Source organism: Ovis aries, chromosome 17 (assembly GCF_016772045.2).
Source record: "Ovis aries strain OAR_USU_Benz2616 breed Rambouillet chromosome 17, ARS-UI_Ramb_v3.0, whole genome shotgun sequence".
Lineage (NCBI taxonomy): Eukaryota > Metazoa > Chordata > Mammalia > Artiodactyla > Bovidae > Ovis > Ovis aries.
This window is the reverse complement of record NC_056070.1, coordinates 34,877,224-34,902,811: the sequence shown is the minus strand read 5'-3', so window position 1 is coordinate 34,902,811 and position 25,588 is coordinate 34,877,224. Positions and strand designations below refer to the sequence as shown.

Here is a 25,588-nt window from a genome sequence, read left to right as displayed (position 1 = left end):
AATTTTCTTATAATGTTTTGTCTGGTTTTGGTATTAGGATAATGCTGGCATTATAGTGAGTTGCAAATGTTCTCTACTCACTTATTTGTTGGAAGAAAGTATGTAGAATTAGTATGGTTTCTCCCTCAAATGGTCTCTATGGAAACCATTTGGTCCTATTATTTTCTTTATTTGGAAGGATTAAGTTATATTTAATTTTTTAGTAAACCTAAGATTATTTGGGTTTCTGTTTTTTATCCTGAGTAAGTTTTGATAGTTTGTATCTCTTCAAAAAATTGATTGATTTTGCCTTAATTTTCTGATTCATGGACATATAGTTGTTTATGGTCTTCCTTATTATCTCTTAACTGTCAGTGGGATCAATAGTGATATTTTGTCTTTCATTTCTGATACTGGTAATTTATGTCTTCTCTTTTTTTCACAATCAGTCTGCCTGGAGGTCTGGCAATTTTATTGAATTTTTTTCCCAATCACCAGCTTTTTGTTTTATTTTTCTGATTTTGATTTCATTTATTTCTGTACTCATCTTGATTAGTTTCTTTTCCATCTGCATTAGGCTTAATTTGCTCTTCTTCCTTTAGTTTAATGTGGGATATTGAACTTAATATGTGGGTTAATGAACTTACTTCTGTCTCTTCTAGGTCAGTGTTCAGTGTTGTAAATGATCATTAGACATTGTTTTAGCTGCATCCCTCATATCTGATATGTTGTACTTTCACTTCCATTAGTTTAAAATATTTTTTATTTCCCTTAAAACGTCTTTAACTTAATATGATCTAATTTTAAGTGAAAATGTATCACATGTATAGTGCAAGAATCTTAAAACAGTCTACTTGTATTGCTCCCCTCCTGGCCTTTGTGCTGTTGTCATATATTTTTACTCTGAGTTCAGTTCAGTCACTTAGCCAAGTCTTACTCTTTGCAACGTCATGGACTGCAGCATGCCAGGCCTTCCTTTGTCCATCACCTACTCCTGGAGTTTACTCAAACTCATGTCCATTGAGTCGGTGATGCCATCCAACCATCTCATCCTCTTTCAGCCCCTTCTCTTCCCACCTTCACTCTTTTCCAGCATCAGGGTCTTTTCAAATGAGTCAGCTTTTCACATCAGGTGGGCAAAGTATTAGAGTTTCAGCATCAGCATCAGTCCTTCCAGTGAATATTCAGAACTAATTTCCTTTAGGATGGACTGGTTGGATCTCCTTCTCTTCAAGGGACTCTCAAGACCCAGAACCACAGTTCAAAAGCATCTCTTCTTCAGTGCTCAGCTTTCTTTATAGTCCATCTCTCACATCCATATATGACTACTGGAAAAACCATAGCTTTGACTAGATGGACTTTTGTTGGCAAAGTGATGTCTCTGCTTTTTAATATGCTGTCTAGGTTGGTCATAGCTTTTTTTCCAAGGAGCAAGCATCATTTAATTTCATTGCGGCAGTCACTATCTGCAGTGATTTTGGAGCCCAGAAAATAAAGTCTCTCACTGTTTCCCCATCTATTTTCCATGAAGCGATAGGACCAGATGCCATGATCTTAGTTTTCTGAATGTTGAGTTTTGAGCCAACTTTTTCACTCTCCTCTTTCACTTTCGTCAAGAGGCTCTTTAGTTCTTCACTTTCTGCCATAAGTGTGGTATCATCTACATATCTGAGGTTATTGATATATCTCCTGGCAATCTTGGTTCCAGCTTGTGCTTCATCCAGTCCAGCATTTCTCATAATATACTCTGCATATAAGTTAAATAAGCAGGGTGACAATATACAACCTTGACGTACTCCTTTCCCGATTTAGAACCAGTCTGTTGTTCCATGTCCAGTTCTAACTGTTGCTTCTTGAGCTGCATACAGGTTTCTCTAGAACCAGATCAGGTGGTCTGGTATTCCCATCTCTTTCAGGATTTTCCATAGTTTGTTGTGATTCGCACAGTCAAAGGCTTTGGCATAGTCAATAAAGCAGAAATAGATGTTTTTCTGGAACTCTCATGCCGTTTCAATGATCCAACAGATGTTGGCAGTTTGATCTCTGGTTGGTTTGTCTGTCTTTTCTAAAACCAGCTTGAACATCTGGAAGTTCATGGTTCACATACTGTTAAAGCCTGGCTTGGAGAGTTTTGAGCATTACTTTGCTAGTGTGTGAAATGAGTGCAGTTGTGCAATAGTTTGAACATTCTTTGGCATTGCCTTTCTTTGGGATTGGAATGAAAATTGACCTTTTCCAGTCTTGTGGTCACTGCTGAGTTTTCCGAATTTGCTGCCATATTGAGTGCAGCACTTTCACAGCATCATCATTTAGGATTTGAAATAACTCAACTGGAATTCTATCACCTCCACTAGCTTTGTTCATAGTGATGCTTCCTAAGGGCCACTTGACTTCGCATTCCAGGATGTTTGGCTCTAGGTGAGTGATCACACCATCGTGATTATCTGGGAGATAATCTTCATGATTATCATGAAGATCTTTTTGGTATAGTTCTTGTGTGTATTGTTGCCACCTCTTCTTAATCTCTTCTTCATCTGTTAGGTCCATAGCATTTCCCTGTGCTCAGCTGGTAAAGAATCTGCCTGCAAAAAAAAAAAAAAAGAATCTGCCTGCAATCGGGGAGACCTGTGTTTGATCCCTCGGTTGGGAAGATCCCCCGGAGGAGGGAAAGGGTACCCACTCCAGTATTTTGGCCTAGAGTATTCCATCGACTCTATAGGCCATGGGGGTCACAAAGATTCGGACATGACTAAGAGACTTTCACTTCGTTTTGCTTTTCATGATGTAAACCCATATTACATTGTCCTCAGTTTTGCTCTAAAGAGAATATCCTTTTGAAGAGATTGAGAAAATAGTAATAAAAAATCTCTATGTTTACACAATGTAGTTACCACTCCAGCTCTCTCTAGTCTTTTGTGTAGATTCAGGTTTCCATCTGGTAACTCTCTGTAGAGTTTTGTGTAGATTCAGGTTTCCATGTGGTAGCATTTTCCTTCTTCCTGTAGAGCTTACTTTAATATTTCCTGTAATGTAGGTGTGCTGGTCAAGAATTCTTTCAGTTTTTGCATTCTCACATTCTTTGTTTTTTTTTTTTTTTCAGTCCCAAAAAAGTCATTATTTTGTTTTTATTTTAAAAAGATATTTTTATTGGAGAAAGAAGTTAGATTGACATTGATACCTTCCCCTACCCCACATACCCTTAGTTCTTTAGTGGTTTGTTCTACTGTCTTTTTCATGTTGTCTTTGAAAAGAAATCTTCTGTTTCTGTTTTCTTTTTCTATGCGTAGTCTTTTTTCCTCTGGTTGCTTTTTAAGATTTTCTCTTTAGCTCTGATTTTAAGCAATTTGGTTATCTTGTGCCTCGTTAGTTTTCTTCATGTTTTTTTGCTGATTCCTTGATCTTCTTGTGTATGTGGTATCTGTAGTTTTAACCAAATTTGAAAAAAATTTGGCCATTGTTTCTTTAAGGATTTAGTCTGTTTCTTTCGTCCTTCACAGGGTAATAAAAATACACATGTACATTTGTCTGCTTGAGATTCTCCCAAAACTCAGTGATGCAGTTTTCAGTTTTTATATTGTTTTCTTTTACCCTCTGCTTTGTTTTAGAGAGTCTCTGTTTCTGTGCCTGTCAGTTCACTAACCTTTTTCCCCATTGAAGTGTCTAATCAGCTATTAATTCCATCCAGTTCATTTTTAAAACTATGAACACTGTAGTTTTCTTCTCTAGAAATTTGATTTTTATCCTTTTTGTATTTTTTCTTCTCTAAGTGTTTTCAATGTTTTCTTCATTTGAACATATGCAATAGACTTAAAATAATGTTATAATGTCCTTGTCTACTAATTCAACCTATGTTATTTCTGGATCAGATTCAATTTGTTGATTTTTCTCCTTATTATAGATTATATTTCCCTGCTTCCTTGCATGCATGATACATTTTGGTTAGTTTCCAGAAATTTTGGCTTTTGTTGGAAGCTGAATATTTTTTATACTCATGAACATTCTTGAGGTTTATTCTGGGGTGTGATGGTTATTTGGAAGTAATTTCATCCTGTTGGGGTTTGCCTTTAAATTATCTTAGGTACTCACATCCATCGAGTTGGTGATGCCATCCAGCCACCTCATCCTCTGTCGTCTCCTTCTCCTCCTGCCCCCAATCCCTCCCAGCATCCGAGTCTTTTCCAATGAGTCAACTCTTCGCATCAGGTGGCCAAAGTGTTGGAGTTTCAGCTTTAGCATCAGTCCTTCCAAAGAACACCCAGGACTGATCTCCTTTAGAATGGACTGTTTGGATCTCCTTGCAGTCCAAGGGACTCTCAAGAATCTTCTCCAACACCACAGTTCAAAATCATCTATTCTTCGGTGCTCAGCTTTCTTCACAGTCCAACTCTCACATCCATACATGACTACTGGAAAAACCATAGCCTTGGACCTTTGTTGGCAAAGTAATGTCTCTGCTTTTGAACTTTGGAAGGAATGATGCTAAAGCTGAAACTCCAGTACTTTGGCCACCTCATGCAAAGAGTTGACTCATTGGAAAAGACTCTGATGCTGGGAGGGATTGTGGGCAGGAGGAGAGGGGACGACAGAGGATGAGATGGCTGGATGGCATCACCGACTCAATGGACGTGAGTTTGAGTGAACTCTGGGAGTGCTGATGGACAGGGAGGCCTGGTGTGCTGCGATTCATGGGGTCGCAAAGAGTCGAACATGACTGAGTGACTGTACTGAACAGAACTGAGACCAGGTAATGTTTTGTCTGGGGTTAATTTTTCCTTATTAGTGAGCTAAGATCCTTATCAATATCCTACCTGATGCTCTGAATTATGAGGGTCCACTCTGGCTCTTGGGAGTAAGCAGATTTCCTTCTGTTCTCGTTTTTGTTTTTTTCCCTGGCTTCACTGTTTTTTCTCCCAGCATGTATTAATAACTGAATATTTATGGAGACCTTCTTTAGATTTCAGACATTTTCTCTTTATCTACCTCTTTTATCTCTAATACCCTGCTATACCTACTTCTTTGGCTTCCTCATACTCCTAGTTTCATCATTTCATCTCAGGGAGACTGTGGACTCTGCCTAGGTTTCCTCTGTGCTGCTGCAATCTGTGGGCTTTCTCTAGGCAGTTAGTTGGGCACAATAATAAGGTTCACCTCATTGTTTCCCTTCTCTCAAGAATCATCTTCCTTCATTGCCTGGTGGCCAGTGTCTTAAGAGTTTGTCACCTTTTAAAGTTTTTTTCTTTTTCAGACAGAAAGCTGAATCTTCTCTCTTTCTCTTTGGCTGGAAGCAAAGAGCTCTGATTTGGCAGTTTTCAAAAGTCCTATGTTTAATAGTTTATACAGGGTGGAGCATAGAATCACTATTTCAGAATCTCATGTCCTCTTTAGAAAAATGCTTTGCAGTTTTTTGTGTAAGTGTTTTTCTTTTCTTAAGTGTAGTAAGAGTGAACATTCTTCTGGTTTTGACTCAATGGAAAGATCAAAGCTTTGAGGTGGATGGAATGTAATGCCAAAGGTGAAAAAGGTGGAAAATTGAGAAAATGTAATTGAAAATTAGCAGATGTCTGAGAACTCCAGTATAAACATGAGACAAATTTAAAGATGCATTTAATTGCTTGAGATAAAGTTTCCCTAATGTTCAGGCCTGTAGATGGGTAGTAGGGGAGTAGGTAGGAATGTGACTTTTAGGGAATTTTAAGTTGTTTGTAATTTTTTCATCTATCTGTCTTTGTGAGGGTCCTCAAGACTACCCTAGGCTTGATGATTCACTAGGTCTCACTGAACTCAGAAGCTATTATATTCATGCCGTGTCTTGCTAAGTTGCTTCAGTCATGTCCAATCCTTTGCTACCCTGTGGACTGTAGCCTACTGGGTTCCTCTGTCCATGGGATTTTCCAAGCAAGAATACTGAAGTGGGTTGCCATGTCCTCCTCCAGGGGATCTTTCCAACCCGGGGATAGAACCCATCTCTTTATGTCTCCTGCAATGGCAAATATGTTCTTTACAGTAGCGCCACCTGGGAAGCCCCATTATAATCATTGTGATGCTTTATTACAGTGAAGAGATACAGATCAAAGTGCTCAAGGGGAAAAGTCACTTGAGATGAATTCCAGGATCAACCAGACACAGGCTTCTAGGTGTACTTTCCCAGTGGAATCCATTGGGAATACACTTAATTCTCCCAGAAACAGTGTGTGACAATATGCATGGAGTGTTATTGACCAGGAGGCTCACATGAACCTTAGAATCCAGGGTGTTATTGCAGGTCAGTCATGTAGGTATACAGCACCTGCATGTCTGACTTTCACTACTTAGATTCTAGCCCTTCCAGAACAAAAAGGAGTGTCCATAAATCATATTGTCAGGGTAAACTTAGCCTAGTCAAACTGGTAGAGCATACCACAAGGCTTCAGGCATAAAAAACACTCTTAGAGGCAACATATTTAACAAGCCCAGAGAATATCTCCTAGTAGACTGGCCTTTCTTTAAAATGGGCAGGGATTGAACACCCTGATGTTCTGAGTAAGCCTGTCTTGAATACTATTTACTAAATTCCATACTTTGTTTGTATTTCATTAGTTTCTTGTACTGTCCTTTGTCTGAGAATAAATTCTTTATGTAGACAGCCCATCAGCCTAAATTCTGTCTACATAAAGAATTTATTCTCTTCCCAATAGTTCGCCATCTCTAATGTTGTCTCTAATGTGCACAAACTCAGATTTTCCCAGAGACAGCATGGAAAAGAAACCAGAAAGTATGACAGTAACTGGTCAAGTCATAAATGAGGGGCCAAAATGGATCTGTTTTACTAAATTGAATCTGGTATGATAACCAGTCAGGTATCTCAGTATGACTGGCATTATGCTCAAATGTTTCTTTCCCTTCTTCAAGATGACTAAAAGCCAGTATTAGGGCCTACAGATGGTTCAGTGTCATTCATTCTCTTTAGTTGCTTGATTCCTACTCATCTTTCCTGCTTGTTTAAAGGTCAGCTCTTCTAGAAAGCTGTACTTGACTCTCCTGGACCCTCTAGTCCTATTATATGCTCTTTTGTGGTATCCCATACAATTTATTATATAGTTTTTAAATTAAATACTTCAGTTGCTCAGTCGTGTCTGACTCTTTGTGACCCCATATACTGCAACATGCCAGGCCTCCCTGTCCATCACCAACATGTAGAGTTTACTCAAACTCATGTCCATTGAGTCAGTGATGCCAGCCGATCATCTCATCCTCTGTCATCCCCTTCTCCCACCTTCAATCTTTGCCAGCATCAAGGTCTTTTCAAATGAGTCAGTATAAATACTTATTAATTAAATACTTATTTGTTTAATCTACTTCTCCTTTAAGCCTGTAAGCTCCACCCTCGTGACTCAGATGGTAGAGAATCTGCCTGCAATACAGGAGACCAGGTTCAATCTCAGGTTTGGGAAGATGCCCTGGGGAAGGGAATGGGTACCGACTCCAATATTCTTGCCTCGAGAATTCCACGGACAAAGGAGCCTGGGGGGCTACAGTCCCAAAGAGTCAGATACAACTGAGTGGCTTTCACTTTCTTACAATGTCTGCTTCTCCTTTTAACCTGTAAGCTCCACAGTCATGGTCCATGTCAGTCTTGTTCATTTTTTGTATCTCACCGTGTATACTGTACCAGTATTCTTAGTGCCTGGCTAAGCACTCAAAGCCTAACAGCCTTTTGCACTAAGATGAATGTATCTGGATGAATGAGTGAATAAATGAGTAAATAAATGAATATTTTATATTAAAGCCTCAGCTAGGTTATCTGTAGGAGTCTGACTTTCTTGTTGACAACTGCAATACAGGAGACTCCCCATCCTTACCAGAAGTTACAAAAGATGGCACCATTAGGCAACTTTTACTGTAGGATAATTAATTATTGCCCAGCAGTCTTCCACTTACACTTGGTGAGTTCTCTGATACTTGTTTGATCTGTCTCCATGAATTCAGTATATACCTAGGATAAATGTCTTAATTTCTCTAGGCAGCTTCTTTCTCCAGGATTTTCTCGTGGCATCTTTCAGGTTGATTCTCAAGTTGATCCTGTCCCACTAATATTCATATCACTGGCTATTACATGTAGCACAGTTAGCAGCCAGGGACCAGCTTTGAGTATAAAGGTAAAATATTTTATTCTTTTTCTAAATATTGCCTATTAAGACTGTGCTGTAAGGATTGTTCCCTAGTATCTCTTTCACTCTTTATAGGGGCTTTCTCCTTACATCTGTTGTCCTCAAATGAAGATATCGGCAGCAATCCTGTTTCCCTAACATCTTGGCTCTCTGGCCAGCATTGGTTATTCTCTGCCATGTAAGAACTTCCTTTCTGGTCTATGTCTCAGGACCAAGTCGGGACAGCTTGGGAAATTTGCTGACAAGAGTTTGCTCAGCTTTCTGACAGAGAAGGGCCTCTTCCCTTTGCCTTCTATTTAACAAAACTTGGAGCCTTCCTCAGTGATCAGTGCAAAGAAATAGAGGAAAACAATAGAATGGGAAAGACTAGCGATCTCTTCAAGAAAATTAGAGATACCAAGGGAACATTTCATGCAAAGATGGGCTCGATAAAGGACAGAAATGGTCTGGACCTAACAGAATCAGAAGATATTAAGAAGAGGTGGCAAGAATACGCAGAAAAACTATTCCAAAAATATCTTTAGGACCTAGGTAATCATGATGGTGTGATCACTCACCTAGAGCCAGACATCCTGGAATGTGAAGTCAAATGGGCCTTAGGAAGCATCACTATGAACAAAGCTAGTGGAGGTGATGGAATTCCAGTTGAACTATTTCAAATTCTAAAAGATGATGCTATGAAAGTGCTTCACTCAATATGCCAGCAAATTTGGAAAAGTCAGCAGTGGCCACAGGACTGGAAAAGGTCAGTTTTCATTCCAGTCCTAAAAAAAAGGCAATGCCAAAAAATGCTCAAACTACGGCACAATTGCACTCGTCTCTCACTCTAGGAAAGTAATGCTCAATTTTCTTCAAGTCAGGCTTCAGCAATATGTGAACCGTGAACTTCCAGATGTTCAAGTTGGTTTTAGAAAAGGCAGAACCAGAGATCAAATTGCCAGCATTCGCTGGATCATTGAGAAAGCAAGAGAGTTCCAGAAAAACGTCTATTTCTGCTTTATTGACTATGCCAAAATCTTTGTTTGGACCTAAACAAACTGTGGAAAATTTTGAAAGAGATGGGAATACCAGACCACCTGACCTGCCTCTTGAGAAACCTGTATGCAGGTCAGGAAGCAACAGTTAGAACTGGACATGGAACAACAGACTGGTTCCAAATTGGGAAAAGAGTACTTCAAGGCTGTATATTGTCACCCTGCTTATTTAACTTATATGCAGAGTATATTATGAGAAATGCTGGACTGGATGAAGCATAAGCTGGAATCAAGATTGCCAGGAGAAATATCAGTAACCTCAGATGTGCAGATGACACCACCCTTATGGCAGAAAGTGAAGAAGAACTAAAGAGTCTCTTGATGTAAGTGAAAGAGGAGAGGGAAAACGTTGGCTTAAAGCTCCACATTCAGAAAACTAAGATCATGGCATCTGGTCCCATCACTTCATGGCAGATAGATGGGGAAACAGTGGAAACAGTGTCAGACTTTATTTTGGGGGGCTCCAAAATCATTGCAGATGGTGATTGCAGCCATGAAATTAAACGACGCTTACTCCTTGGAAGGAAAGTTATGACCAACCTAGGCAGCATATTGAAAAGCAGAGACATTACTTTGCCAACAAAGGTCTGTCTGGTCAAGTCTATGGTTTTTCCAGTGGTCATGTATGGATGTGAGAGTTGGACTATAAAGAAAGCTGAGCACCAAAGAATTGATGCTTTGAACTGTGGTGTTGGAGAAGACTCTCAAGTCCCTTGGACTGCAAGGAGATCCAACCAGTCCATTCTAAAGGAAATCAATCCTGAATATTCACTGGGAGGACTGATGCTGCAGCTGAAACTCCAGTACTTTGGCCACCTGACACGAAGAGCTGACTCATTTGAAAAGACCCTGATGGTAGGAAAGATTGAGGGCAGGAGGAGAAGGGAATGACAGAGGATGAGATGGTTGGAGGGTATCACCGACTGAATGAACATGAGTTTGGGTAAACTCTGGGAGTTTGTGATGGACGGGGAGGCCTGGTGTGCTGCGGTTCGTGGGGTCGCAAAGGGTCGGATACAACTGAGCAACTGAACTGAACTGAACTGGAGCATCCCTTTAGCCAGTCTTGGCAGGAGATTTTTCTCTTCATGTATGCAAACATTTTTATTATCAGGCAACCATCAAAAGAGATCAGAAGAAATGGTCTGAATTTATGACCCAACTATTTGGATAGATGTGGGCTAGAAAATGGTTCACAAAGCATATGTATGGCCCAACACTTTGACATGTTGGCAACATTTTTGACTACATCTGACCACATGTGTTGGTTAATTCCTAACTCCCTAAATCTCTCCTATTTTTCCCATCTCACCTCCTATAATCTATTTTCTTATCATTTCTACTCTTCTGCCACTTTTTTTTTTAAATATAGCACAAATGAAATGTGCATCTGCTCATTTATTTTTTCCCATACCAAACATTGAGCATCTATAATGTATAGACACTGTGTTAGGAAGGTCCTAGTGTTAGATACACACGCAACAGAAGAACCCTTCTGTTTGGTTATTATTCACTCATATCACAGACACCCAAAGAAGAATAATCTGAACAAAACTTAAAAGAAAAAAAATCTTTGCTATTTGAAACTTTTCGAGGCCTTTTGTATTATTATTTCTTTTAGTTTTGGGGCATTTGGTCATATATTACATGTGGCTGATTTAAAATTCACTTGAGAAACTTGTGTACATGTGCTTCTTTGGTCCTGGGACTAGGGGCCGAATCAGCAGAAGTCCCAGTCTTTTTCTGCTGTTTCTGTATGTTTCATGTATTTTAGCCATATTTTTATCTTTTCCCTATTGCGCCATGACATAGTAAGAATGGCAGAGGTTAGTAAGTTTCCTTAAATAATCAAAGAATTTTTTGCTGAATGCAGTTAAATTATTCAAGGAATTTGGTGAATTAGCAAAAATATAAAATATTTTAATGAGACATGAAGAATTTTCTAAGTGAACCTTTGTCATTTTCATGATGTGAGTTTTATTGTTTTTTTAAAGAATATTGCTGCAGTTGGGTTTTTTTTGTCTCGTTAAGTTTCCATTTTTTTTGGTGAGACTTTTCCTTGTTGATCAGACAAAAGTAAGTTGTTTTTTAAAAGCTCATTTTGGAAATAGTTAACCATTTTTAAGTTGAAGTAAGGCATAAAGTTTTTTGATCTAAGGGCGACTTATTTACATAATTATTATATTTGTAAGTTTGACTTCAGGATAGCCAGCTCTCTGAGCACAGATCATAGTAGACTCATTAAAGTGTGATTGTAATGTAAATGATGTTTTAGAAATTGAACTCGTTTTAATATAACCTCTTAACTGATCAAGAAATCTATAGTTTGAAATTTGGTTACAGTATTTGCCTTGAAGTTGATCATTATTGCCATGGTTTTGGGAATATCTTTTTATTTACTGGCATAGTTCCTTTCTTCTTTACCTTAATGTTTTCCTTTATTAATTAGAATTAGAGAACCATCTGCCTCCCATAACTTTTATGTTTCAATGAGATTCTCAAATGTGATTTACTCAACAACAAAATCACTCAGATTAGTAGCAGTTTGTAATTATTAGCAAAGTTCTGGTGTATAGTTTCTTATATTCTTTCACATCTACTATTTTTTAGCAGTTCTTTCCTGTGAAACTGTTAGGTATTTCAACCTAGCAACCTGATGCAAAATGGAAGCAGGAAAAGGGGAAAAGCTGAGTCAAGGGAGAAAAGAGAAGGGAAAAAACACTCCGTGTTCAGCCCCTTCCACCACCTTGTACAAGGCCTTTCTCCGTATTTTTATTTGCCTTATGCTCCACTCTCCTTTTACTTTTCAGAGTCCTCATGTAGTTGGGTTTTGTACTTTGTCTGAAATTCGTATTTTTAATCAGTGGGGCTGGGAGACAGAGGCTGTATATGGTTTATGGTACTATAGTGGAACTGGAACTTAGACTTGTCTTTCCAGAAACCTCAAAATAACGTTCATTTATTTGAGTTTTTTTTATTAGGGCATAGTTGCTTTACTCAGTCCTGTCCGACTCTTTGTGACCCCATGGACCATGGAATTCTCTAGGCCAGGATACTGGAGTGGGTAGCCTTTCTCTTCTCAAGGGGATCTTTCCAACTCAGGGATCAAAGCCAGGTCTCCTGCATTACAGGCGGATTCTTTACCAGCTGAGCCACAAGGGAAGCCCCCACAATGTTGATGAGTTTTTGCTCTACAGCAAAGCGAATCAGTTGTACATATATCCAGTCTTTTTTAGATTTTCTTCCCATTTAGGTCACCACAGATCACCGAGTAGAGTTCCCTGTGATATACAATAGGTTCTCATACACAGTAATGTAATGTCAATCCCAGTCTCCCAGTTTGTCCCACCCCCCTTCTTCCTTTGAAAACCATAGGTTTGTTTTCTACATCTGTGACTCTATTTTTGCTTGTAAATAGGTTCATCTGTGCCATTTTTCTAGATTCCATATATGAACGATATTATACAGTAGTTGTTTTTCTCTTTCTGACTTACTTCATTCTGTACCTCAATCTCTAGGTCCATCTACATCTCTGCAAATGGCACTATTTCTTTCCTTTTTATGGCTGAGTAATATTTCATTGTACATATGTACCACATCTTCTTTATCCATCCTTCTTTCAACAGTCATTTAGGTTCCTTCCATGTTTTGTTCACTGTAATAATGCTGCAATGAACATCAGGGTGTATACATCCTTTCGAATTGCAGTTTTCTCCAAATATATGTCAATGAGTGGGATTGCTGGGTCAGATGGTAACTCTATGAATATTTTTAGTTTTTTACTGTTTTCCATAGTGGTTGTACCAATTTACATTACCACCAACAGTGTAGGATTGTTCTCTTTTTTTCCCATCCTCTCCAGCATTTATCCTTTGTAGATTTTTTGGTGATGGCCATTTTGACCAGTGTGAAGTGATATCTCATTGTGGTTTTGATTTGCATTTCTGTCATAATTAGTGATGGTGAGCCTCTTTTCGTGTGTTTGTTGGCCATCTGTCTTCTTTGGTGAAATGTCTGTTTAGGTCTTCCACCCATTTTTGGATCAGGTCTTTGTTTTTTTTTTTTAATACTGAACTGCATGAATTGTCGCTATATTTTGGAGATTAATCCCTTATCAGCTGCTTCGTTTGCAGATATTTTCTCCCGTTCTGGCAGTTGTCAGTTGTCTCTTCATTTTATTTTAGAATTATTTTTTAAAGCAGGAGGAAAAGTATTTTATCTTTTCACCATATAAAGCTAATGGCTTTCACTTATTTTTACTTTGATGTAAGAATACTTTTTAAACACTGCTTCCTAAATTTGATTTGTCTCATTAAAGAAGCATCTGGAACTTTTTTTTCTTTTGAATCTTGGAAGTTAGTTTTCTAAGCTTATCTTTCTGCATTATGTAGTATCCCTAGTTATTTGGTATATTTATGATTTCTTATCAAATTAAATGTATCTTAAATACTTGAATTGTCAAGAAGCTGGTGTATGACCCAGCAGAGAATTTGGAACAGGTGCCAACCCACTTGCTAGGTGCCTGGCTTCTTGTCCTTATGTCGGGACTTGTTAGTGTGCAAGAACAAAGTGAAAAGCACTCTTTGTTGCCATATAGTCTATAAAAATTAACACTTTCAAAAGAATTTTTGTTCCTGGCAGTGTAATACTTGGCACATAGCAAATAAGAGAATCTTGAATCACAGGTATATAAGAACACTGTCAGTTCCTCTGGAGCTACTGAATTCTTTTTTCATAGTCATTTTTCTTGTGCCTTAATTTTTATTTTGTCCTCTTGGAAATTGTCTGTAAAAGTTTTTTTTTTGTTTTGTTTTAACGTGATCATCAGGTCTTCTGGCTTCTGTAGATGTGCAGTTTGAACTGAGTTTTTGTTTGTACAGTTTGAATTGAGTTTTTTTGGGTGGGGGGTGTTTTTGGATTTGTGTCAATGTTGGATGCTTGTTCAGAAAGTACTTATTTGGGAGGGGCATTTCCCTTTGGGAAATTTATTTCACTGTTCTGTGCTTATTTGACAAGTGTTCCTTTACTTCTAACTTTATTACTAATTTAAAATGTTATAAAGCCATATGTGAGCAGCTGTTCACCATTTTCATCAGAACGAAATAAGACAGAAAGGACCCAAATATTATCAGGAATGATTTATGTTAGATTGTAAGAATACTTTTTTTGGTAGTTATGATATAGTGTAACTTATTTAAAAGACAGTTATAGAATTAAAAATAATTTTAAAGAGCATAAAATAGTATTTGTTGAAAGATGAAAAGACTTGAAAGATGAAATACTGACTGAAGGAATGATAGTGAACCAGCTACTTTTTGAATTCTTGTTCTAGAATTCTATGATTTCATGATGTTTATTCTTCTCTTACAACAGACCTTTTCCCATTACTTTCTGTGCTTTAAGACTCTTCTATGCAATAGTATTCTAAAACCAATTTACATTTATTTTTAATAGGTTTATTAGCTATATAAAGGCATTTATTTGGCATGCATTTGCTAAATAAAAGTGCAAAACCTGTTTGCCTGTAGTTTAAGAAATGTGGTAATACATTTCTTAATGTATTTTAAGAAAAATAATAGAAAAGTTATGGTAATTCAATATTGTTCATGAAACTACAAATGTTATGGCTTGATTGTCCTTAATCTTCTATCACTAGTCCTTCAAAATATTACTATTCATTGTAATCATCTTTCAGACATTTAAAATAAAAATAATACTTATGTAGTGTTTATTAGTTACCATGTGCTAGGCAAAGTTCAGCTAATGAAATATATACTAAACTGTTTGATTCTCATAATAATCCTGAAACTTTAGGTTTCATTGTCCCCGTATTATAGATGAGAGAGAAATTTACAGAGATTAAGTAAATTGGCCCAAGTGATACAGTAACTAGTGAAAATGAAAGTCACTCAGTCCTGGCTGACTCTGCGACCCCATGGACTGTATAGTCCATGGAATTCTCCAGGCCAGGATACTGGAGTGGGTAGCCTTTCCCTTCTCCAGGGGATCTTCCCAACCCAGAGATCAAACCCAGGTCTCCCACATTGAAGGTGGATTCTTTACCAGCTGAGCCACGAGGGAAGCCCAAGAATACTGGAGTGGGTAGCCTTTCCCTTCTCTAGCAGATCTTCCTGACCCAGGAATCGAACCGGGGTCTCCTCCATTGCAGGCAGATTCTTTACTGAGCTATGACGGAAGCTAGTAACTTCATACAAAATGAAGTGTATGAAGTTGTTTAAAAGTAGGATATAAAGTTGTGTTTATATTATGCACAGGCACAGGCATTTGAAAGACTAGAAAGTACTACCCCAAAATATTAAAAATGGTTCTTTTTAGGTTATGAGGTAACAGGTAATTCTTACATTGTCCTTCAAAATTTCTTATAGGTCGTACTAACTATAAGAGCTATAATACCTATCCTGATAAACATATGAGGTGGGAATTGACATAAGTCTTTCATATATGCCACCTTTTCCAAATTTCTGTCCTCCTCATCTCACATATTTAAGAATATTAACCTTTTTATTTTTTCAGTAGTTTTTGTATTATTTTGTGTGTAGACAGATGTTTTATGTCTTTAGTCAAAGACTATGTCTTTTAGGATACTTTCCGTATTCCTCTTTCTAGATTAAAAATATTTGAGGACATTATCTCACTTTCTTTTGTGTCCTTACACTCTCTAAGACAAGTTGAGCACAAAGAAGACATTAAAGTTTATTGAATTTATTTCCCTTGTAAATTCTTCAGTGCAATTGGAAACTAATTCTTTAATTTCCAAATGTATTTTTCTATCTTTTAATGTAACTTTCAATTATATATTTCCCCAAGTCTGAATCCTTACTGTTAAGCTTGACTTCATTTTCTTTTTTACATCTCCTCTCAAAATCTAATTATTATTGACTCATTGATTAGCCTTATAAAATAAAGTTTAATATAATTTTAATCTTTTTTCCTTTATAGTAATGCAGATAACCACAGTCTCTTCTAAGAATTAGTGTAGAAGCCTCTCCTCCCCATCTTCCCAGTTTTAATCCCCACTCTACCTTATAACCACAGTCCTCTTCTGGAGATCTGATCACGCCATTTTCCTTATTAAGTTGCTCTCCATTGCTCTCAGGATAAAGTATAAATTTCTTGATGTTTTATGCATCTTCAGTGTTTTTTTTTTTTCTTTTTACACTTTCTCTTTTCCATTGCATTTGCTGTTATTTTCAGCTGTTCATCAGATTCCACTTCATATGTCACTTCTGAAAAGCTTTTCTTAACCATCCATTTAAACTCTGACTACATAGAGGTACATATGCTACATTTTAGCATATACCAGGCTTTATAGTAATTACATAACTATGGAAATATGCCTTTTTAAGGAAATATTCCATCAAGTCAGAAACTCAGTATGGACAAGTATTATTTTGTCCCTAGAAACTAGCATAGTATGAATAGGCATTTAAACACATTTAATAGATTGATTGATGTTTTGCAGATGACTTTGCTTCTATTTTCCTGAAAGGCTAGAGTTTCTAATATAACTTCCTGCTTTCCTGCGAGTCTTAAACTTATCGTTATCTTTTTATTCTCCTTCCCTGTCATTGCTTGGGAGGATAAATACTTCACTGAAATATAAAATGGAAAACATAAGTGCAGTACAAGTAGAGGAATATGAACTATCTTTCAAGAAGTTTAGCAGTGAGAAAGAAGGGGAAAACAGACTTTAAGTAGAAATAATATCAACGTAAGTTTGCTTTGAAGCATAGGGAGAAATGGGAAATATTTGTAGGCTGAGGAAAAAATACAGATTCATGTTGGCAGAGGCCATCACAGTATTCTAAAGTAATTATGCTCCAATTTAAATAAGTAATTTTTAATATATATATATAATTAAAGCAGGAATAGAGAGAGACGACTGGTGAAGCAAGAGACCCCAAACATCAGGAGATAGGAAGGGGATGGCTTTGTTTCACTTCAGGGCAATGGACCAGCACTTTGGTATAGACGACTAGGCCATGCAGTGACCTTGTTGTTTTGGCCTGTTGCATTTCCAGTAAACACTGAATTTTCTGGTAAGAGCATCTTAGTTTTTCTTGAGAAACAAGCCTTCTCTAGCTTTTGGTCCAGCTGACACTGATTACTTCTATTCTATGATCTGTAACTAAAGAGATGATTTTTATGCTGTGGATTTCCTTATCTTATATTTTGGTGATTTCCATGTATGTTTCATGGAGGTGCTTCAGGAGTTTAGTATCTGATATTGGGTTCTTTTAAATGATTCTTTTTAAAGATTTTTTGAAAGGCTGATTAAAAACAAAATATACTCAAATGTATTAAATTTTATCATATTGAAGATTATCAGATTATATTTCTAGTTATAGTTTCATATAAATCTGAGAAAACCATTTTCCTCACCATTTATAAGCATACCATTGAATTTGTTTTAAATGCTATTGATTAGGAAGGATGTAATTCTATACTAACTTTTAAGAAAATTCCATCTGTATATGTGTGCTTATGTAAATTTTTGTTATTCAGTCGCTAAGTTGTGTCTGACTCTTAGCAACCCCGTGAACTGCAGCACACCAGGCTTCCCTATCCTTCACTGTCTCCCTGAGTTTGCTCAGACTCATGTCCATTGAGTCACTAATGGTTATCTCATCCTTTGTCACCCCCTTATCTTGCCCTCAGTCTTTCCCAGCATCAGGGTCTTTTCCAATGAGTTGGTTCTTTGTATCACATAGCCAAATTATTGGAAGTTCAGCTTCAGCACAGGTTCTTCCAATGAATGTTCAAGGTTGATTTCCTTTAGGATTGAGTGGTTTGATCTCCTCACTCTCTAAGATCTCCTCACTGTCATTCTCAAGAGCCTTCTCCAGCACCGCAGTTATAAAGTGTCAATTATTTGGTGCTCAGCCTTCTTTATGGTCCAACTTTCACATCCATACATGAATACTGGAAAACCATAGCTTTGATTATATGGACTTTTATCGGCAAAGTGATGTCTCTGCTTTTTAATACACTGTCTAGGTTTGTCAAAGCTATTCTTCTAAGGAGCAAGCATTCTGCTAAAGGCTTTCCTGGTGGCTCAGACAGTAAAGAATCTGCCTGCAACACAGGAGACCTGGGTTCCATCGCTGGGTCAGAAACATCCCCTGGAGAAGGGAATGGTTACCCACTCCAGTATTTTTGACTGGAAAATTCCATGGATAAAAGAACTTGCCAGCCTGCAGTCCATGGGGTTGCAAAGAGTCGAAGATGACTGAGTGAATAACACTTTCATTTTTTCAAATATTCTTCTGTAGTATTCAAGGTATAACTCAAATATGCTTCAAGGCATGGTATAGCTGCTCCTCATGGAGCATGTTCTCCAACAGAATGTGCTGTTCTCATTGCATAGGTACGATAATTGCCTAGTAACAACTGAATGGGTATCATGCAGCATCCTATCGTTTGAAGTCATAAAAGTTGCTTCTCTGACTTATGTGTTTATGATAGTTATAACACAGCTTTTATCCGTTAGATAACATACATACCCTCCCTCTTTATATGCATGTTTGCATGTGTGTATGCACATGTGTGCTGTGTGTACGTATATATGCCACTTCTAAAAGGGATAAAAATAAAAACTACTGATTGAATTAAGCAAATATCCAATAACCACATTGCCAGATCTACTGATCATTTCTTCTTAATTATCTCTAGTTTCTGATCTGTAAATTTTTTGATAGTTGTTGACTACCATCAACAACTACCCATCAGGGTATGACAACTCTGCTGTATTCCTGCTTATAGCAGGCTTTGGCTACACAAATAATAGTTGCTGTCTGTGATAAACAATCACTTGGGTTCCACTGATGATAGCTACATGTTTTTAAGGTAGTAAGAGCATGTACACTAATCTTAGGTTTAATTTTAGTTTTATTAATTGGTGAAATCAGCAATCAGTTAGGAAAAACAAAGACAAAGTAAAACCCAAGGCTGATGATGCTTCTGGGAAATATACACATATTCCTCATGCCTTTAAAATGGATGAACTGGTTGAAATAGCAAACGGCGTTAAGATTGTTTATCTTGTTCGGTCGTGCGGTTGTGTCCGACTCTTAGAGACCCCATGGACTACAGCACAGCAGGCTTCCCTGTCCTTCACTATCTCCCAGAGTTTGCTTAAACTCATGTCCATTGAATTGTGAATGACATTAGGTATTAAGAGACCTAAAATGTTCATGCCTTTTAATCTAGTAATCTCACTTCTTGAAATAAATCCCAAGAAAGCAATTTAGAAAAAAAAAAATAATTAAATCTTATCTCAGTGTTATGGTCAATAAGACAGAATTATCCTGGTTCCGTGTACAAAAAACAAAAACAACAGAAAGAAAGAAAGAAAGAGAGAAAGTGAAGTCGCTCAGTCGTGTCTGACTTTTTGCGACCCCATGCACTGAAGCCTACCAGGCTCCTCCGTCCGTGGGATTCTCCAGGCAAGAATACTGGAGTGGGTTGCCATTTCCTTCTCCAGGGGATCTTCCCGACCCAGGGATCAAACCCAAGTCTCCCACATTGCAGGCAGATGCCTTAACCTCTGAGCCACCAGGGAAGCCACAGAATCCGCCCCCACTCCGCCCCGCCAAAAATGCAAATTTATTTGGAAAAAATAATCTTTACCTGATAGTAACAAACAAAACCTATCTCTTTTTTATGTTTCTATCGATAGATTGTTTCTGACTTTTCTTCCTCTTTCTTTTCCTCTTTCCTTTTAAATGTAGGTAGCATCCATCGACCTTCCTTTTACCCACATCTCTCTTCTCATGGTTGGCAATTTTAGTTGATCTCATGGTTTCTATTGTTTGTAGGTGGATAACTCTGAAATCCAACATTTCAACCCTATTATCTTTCCAGAGTTCCATTTGTGACACATATTCGACTCCATTTGTGATATATATTCAATTGTGAATATATGCAACTCTGTTCAGTTCAGTTCAGTCGCTCAGTCGTGTCTGACTCTTTGTGACCCCATGAATCGCAGCATGCCCGGCCTCCCTGTATATCCCCCCAAAACTCTTACTTTCTTACCTACCAATCATTTTTACTGTGGTCTATATTCTTACCAATCCATCTTGAAATCTTTAGCTTCACATTCTCCTTCTTTCTTCCACTGCCTTCATAATCCTCAGCTGTAGACCTGCAGTATTTTTCTGGTGTGTCTTCATCATTTCCATGTGATTACTGTAGTTCAGGCTTGCCTTTTTTTGGTGGGGGGCAAGGTGCTTCCCTGGTCACTCAGCTGGTAAAGAATCTGCCTGCATTACAGGAGACCCTGGTTTAATTCCTGGTCAGGAAGTTTTCCTGGAGAAGGGACAGGTTACCCACTCCAGTATTCTTGGGCTTTCCTGGTGGCTCTGCAGTGCAGGAGACCTGGGTTTGATCCCTGGGTTGGGAAGATCCCCTGGAGAAGGCCAAGGCAACCCACTCCAGTATTCTGGCCTGGAGAATTCCATGGACTGTATAGTCCATGCATAAAGAATTGTACAGGCCTGAGCACGTTCATTTTCACTTTACTTTTTTTTTTTAAGTATGTTTGTGATAGATCCTTAATTGTTCTCTCTGAAGACACCCTCCTCTCCAGTGAATCTTGTCAGAGAAGTCTTTCTGAAGCACAGATCAAAGCATATTGCTTTCTAGATTAAAAACCTTCAAAGACTTCTTATGAATAAAGAGATTCTTGAGCTCCATCTAGTCTTCAAGGTTATCCACTAGATGCCTTGAATTTGCTTTTTTTTTTTTAGAAAAAAGAACTTTCTTTTCTTTTTTGACTTCCCTCTCAAGTCTTTTTTTCTCTCATGTTCTTCATGTTTCCTTCTGAGCCTTTCATAATTTTTTGGCTTCTACCTAACCATTTCCCTATTTTCATATTTCTGGATTTCATCCATGCTTCAAGAGTTGGCTTTCAGATTTACCTTCCAGCTGGGAATAATCTTTTCTTCCTAGGAACTCCCAAAGGATTTTTCTGTTTCTTTGTCATTGTGCTTAGTATACTTTGCATTGTACTATGGTTGTTTATATTTGTGTTTACTGATATTTCTTTAGGATCTGAATTTATGTCTCATCTATTTCCTGTGTACTTTATATGGTATGTAACACACATTTATTAAGTAAATAAACATAAAGAGCTCTCTTGTTTGGGGAACATTTTGAGAAGAACAAAATTTTGAGGATTCTTATTAATATACCAAAGGCAGAAAAGATTATATGTTCCATAAGGACCTACAGAAGTATATTTGAAAGTAATTTTGCTTTCAAGAAAATATTTTTTGCTTTCAAGAAAAGAAATATAAGAAATTAGATATGTAGATTTGACCATGAATCACTGATTCAAACTATTTTCAAACAGATGAAAGCTAGTTTTTAAAGGCATGTAGAATAGAATATAGACATAACAGTATATTAAATTGTTTAAACAGTTACTTATACAAGTAAGACTTGCAAGCAGTAACATTTTGGTTTTCTTTAGTATTTCTATAATACGCAGCTCACATTTTATAAACTCCTAGTTCTTGTTGAAAATTTTTTAAGGAAATTATTGATTTTTAAATAGTTCTGTTTTCTTCCTTGTATACATATGTTTTAAATTTTTTCTTTGTTTCACAGGTATCCTGGTCAGATATAGGAGGACTGGAAAATGTCAAGCTGAAACTAAAACAGGCTGTGGAATGGCCCTTGAAACATCCTGAGTCTTTCACCCAAATGGGTATTCAGCCACCCAAAGGAGTTCTTTTGTATGGGCCACCTGGATGCTCTAAAACAATGATTGCAAAGGCTTTGGCCAATGAGAGTGGACTGAATTTCCTGGCTATAAAGGTAGGTTTAAGTTTATTAAATTGTTACTCTCTCTCCAGCAGCCCACCCCCCCACCCCCAATTCCTACCCTTAGGAGAGCATGGACCACCCTCTTAAGGAGTAGTTGAATTTTTTTTTTTTTGCAGTTAATGGCAATATAATATAGGGAGATGAGAGATAAATAAATTAGTGCCTATAATCGGCAAATCATGGTTTAGTTTATTGATTTTCAGTATTTCTTATGCTCACCCATAGAAACCAATTTTCTTTTTATTCTACATTTTTAAATTGTGCTAATCACTTTTGCTGAACCATGACTTAAATATGAATTTAATTATGAATTTAATAAATTTAATATTTATAAACATAGTTTCAAAGAACTCATATACTTTATATGGAAAAAATAAATTAAAAAAAATATTTTTCCAGTCAGAAGGTATATATACATTGTTTATATTCTGAAACACACACACACATTGTTTGTTCACTGCATGCTAAGTTGCTTCAGTTGTGTCTGACTGTGCAGCCCCATGGACTCTAGCCTGCCATGCTTCTCTGTCCATGGGATTTCCCAGTCAAGAGTACTGGAGTGGGTTGCCATGCCCTCCTCCAGGATATGTACACACACACGCGTACACACACACACACGTATGTATATAAAGCCTTAAATTCATCTCTGTAGACTTTATCACAGAAATACATATTTAAATATGTTAACCATCAAAGTCATTTAGAAAAAAGGCACATGATAATTTATTTTGATGTTGTCAGGGAATTTTTTTCATAATAAAATGTTTTCTGTCTTAAAACATTGAAATCATTGGCAGTTTTCGCAGTTAGTTTAGTATAAACATTTCAGAAGGTCAGTCTTTTATTAATACTTTACTGTTGATTCTTGAACACCCTAAGTTTGAACTGTGTGGTTTCAATTATACAAAGGTTTTTGTTTGTTTTTTTTTTTTTAACGGTAAATACTATGATATTACATTATCTATGGTGGATTGAATTGGCGGATATGGGGGAACTGTGTATATGAAGTTATAGTAAGTTATACTTAGATTGCGTGGAGGATCAGAGCCCTCACCCCCTCATTTTTCAAGGATCAGCTGTACTTTTTTTGGAATGTTATTTAGATGTATTTAGGCTGTTTTCTTTTTAAGAATCAGTATCATCACAGTCACTAGTATTTGCCTGTTGTTTTTCATCTTGTCGAAGATATTGGATATGGATTTGGAGAGGGGACCATTTTCACTATGATTAGTTATGCTGACTCACAACCATAGTTTTAAGGGTTGCAGTTTTAAATGTTGGAGTAATGAGTGATTTTGAAATTTCCAGAGACATCTTGATTTCTCTTTGGTCCTTGTTCTCTTATCTTGTGAACATGGCCATTTTATTGGCATTTCCTCCTTTTTTTTTTTTCCCTGTCATCTTCATTTCTCTATCCTTACCTTCCACAACTGTATAGTCATAATTTTTGAATTTTTCCTGTGTACTGGATACCTGAAACTTATTTATTGAGGACTTAGCTCACAGTTATTTACACTTGAATATCAAGGAAGAAAAAGCATATATATTTCCTTACAAATTAGTATCTCACTCTTTTGTGATTGAAGATAACAGTTGCTACCAGGACTGCTTTCTGGCCTACCCTAGGATTACTTAGAAATATATTTATTACAATTTTTGACTATGAAACCTTTCATAACTTTATAGTTTCACTTTGGTCTTTTTTCATGGTAAGAAAATAGTGAAAAGATTTTTTGTAAGGTTTATCTTGGACACGGTTCATATAAAATAACCATGTGTTAACTTATAAATGCCTTTCACTAAGTATTTAATTCTTTTAGGTCACATACACAAAAGATACATGATGTTAAGAAATTTTCTTCATAAGTTGAGTTTGTATTTTCTTAGAGAGGGTTACATATCCTACTTATTAATTTTTATTTAACATGGACTTTTATTCATTATACAATTTCATGTACTTTGAAGGTATTAATCAATTTTTGAATCTGGGTGGAGGATATAGTTAATGAACAATGGATGTTCATTTACTGTTCTTTCAGATTTTCCTATCTGTTTAAAAATTACAAAAGAAAAAATTAAGAACACAAAAATAACTTGCTTTTCTATGCATTTTCATTGGTTCTTTCATCTTGGTCTGATGAATTTATGAGAAAAGTTAAAGTAGCTATGGGCTTCCCAGGTGGCGCTAGTGGTAAGAACCTGCCTGCCAATGCAGGAGACATAAGAGATGTGGATTTGATCCCTGGGTCGGGACGATCCCCTGGAGGAGGACAGGGCAACCCACTTCATTGTTCTTGCCTGGAGAATCCCCATGGACAGAGGAGCCTGGCGGGCTACAGTCCACAGGGTCACACAGAGTTGAACACAACTGAAGCGACTTAGCATGCACAAAATAGCTGTATCATATAGTTTATGTATGAGGAAATCAAGTTAAAGAAGTTAGGGATTCATGTTCTATTCTTGCAAGTTTTATTTTCCTGTGAAAAAGTTGTCTCGTTTTCAAAATAGATATTTGTTTTCTATGAGATTTAAATATTATAATTAAATTTGAACTTACTGCAGTGACAAATCTTACACATTTTGAAAGTGACCAGAAAAAAATAGATACCGATATTGGGAGACCTAAGTGTTTTGGATATATTGGAAAGAATAAATTCCCTAACACTTTTTGCAATGGTGATTACCTTTAATTTCCAAGATATAGAGTTTTAAAACTTTAAATGTTTCTTTCTGTTAGTTTATGAAAGAACCCTTTAGCTCCCCCTGTGCATCTTTTCTAAACAGTGATTACAAGATTTATATTCTACTCAGAGTTAAGTCTTCACCTTGGCTTGTGTGGGCTTTTAATATCCTTTGGCATCTGTATGTGTTTTTGTACAGACTGTAGCACTTGACATATGCTTAAGTTTAGTTTGTCATCTGGGTCAATTACGTCAAAATATTTTCCAGTTGAAATTTCCTCTCTGCTTCTCTCTTGCTTTTTGTCTAGAGTGCTACAATAGATTAATTACCCTTGAATAGCTGGGCTACTTCACTTTATGAAGAACTGTTACTGATTCTGGAAGAAGGGGGGTTAGGCCTCTGACAGGGATTTTCGGCAAGTCCTTTATGAACAGTATTGGCAAGTACAAGAATATAATGAACCTAGTGTATTCTTGACTTTTGGAGGAAATTTTTTCTGATACATCTCTCATAGAGGAATTGTCCAAAATATATCCCAGTTTCAGAAAAACAAACAAACAAAAATACAACCCTGTATTTTATTGAAATCAGTGCACAATTCAGAATAATTACTATTGTCCATTTAACTAGATGCCCTACTATTATTCTGTTACCAAAGGTACAAGTTAATCTGAACTGTATAAATTCCATGTCTATCTTTAAGCTTTTTAAAAAAATCATTTAGGCTAGTCTATAAATCATAGAGCTTTCATTTTACAGATACTACATGGAAATCTGCATAGATACCTCTTTTATATACAAAATGCTCTAAGATTAGTTTCTAGGATGACAAATAAGAATAGTGATGTTTAAGAAGGTGAAGTGACTTTTCCAAGTCAAAGGAATGGTGATAGA

General features: G+C 36.9%; 1 protein-coding gene across 4 annotated transcripts in view; it reads left to right on the top strand.

The window, feature by feature from the left end:
• Positions 1 to 25,588, top strand: part of AFG2A (AFG2 AAA ATPase homolog A) — a 351,807-nt gene that overhangs the window by 63,395 nt on the left and 262,824 nt on the right. For 2 of the 4 annotated variants that reach the window (XR_009596994.1, XR_009596993.1), the window contains exon 11: positions 21,794 to 24,191. Coding sequence is in view for 2 of the 4 variants with exons in the window: in XM_027956312.3 (XP_027812113.1) it covers positions 21,794 to 22,003 (210 nt within the window). In the remaining 2 variants the exon portion in view is untranslated. The remainder of the gene's footprint in view (positions 1 to 21,793; positions 24,192 to 25,588) is intronic. The other 2 variants (XM_027956312.3, XM_042234360.2) reach the window with 1 other exon arrangement.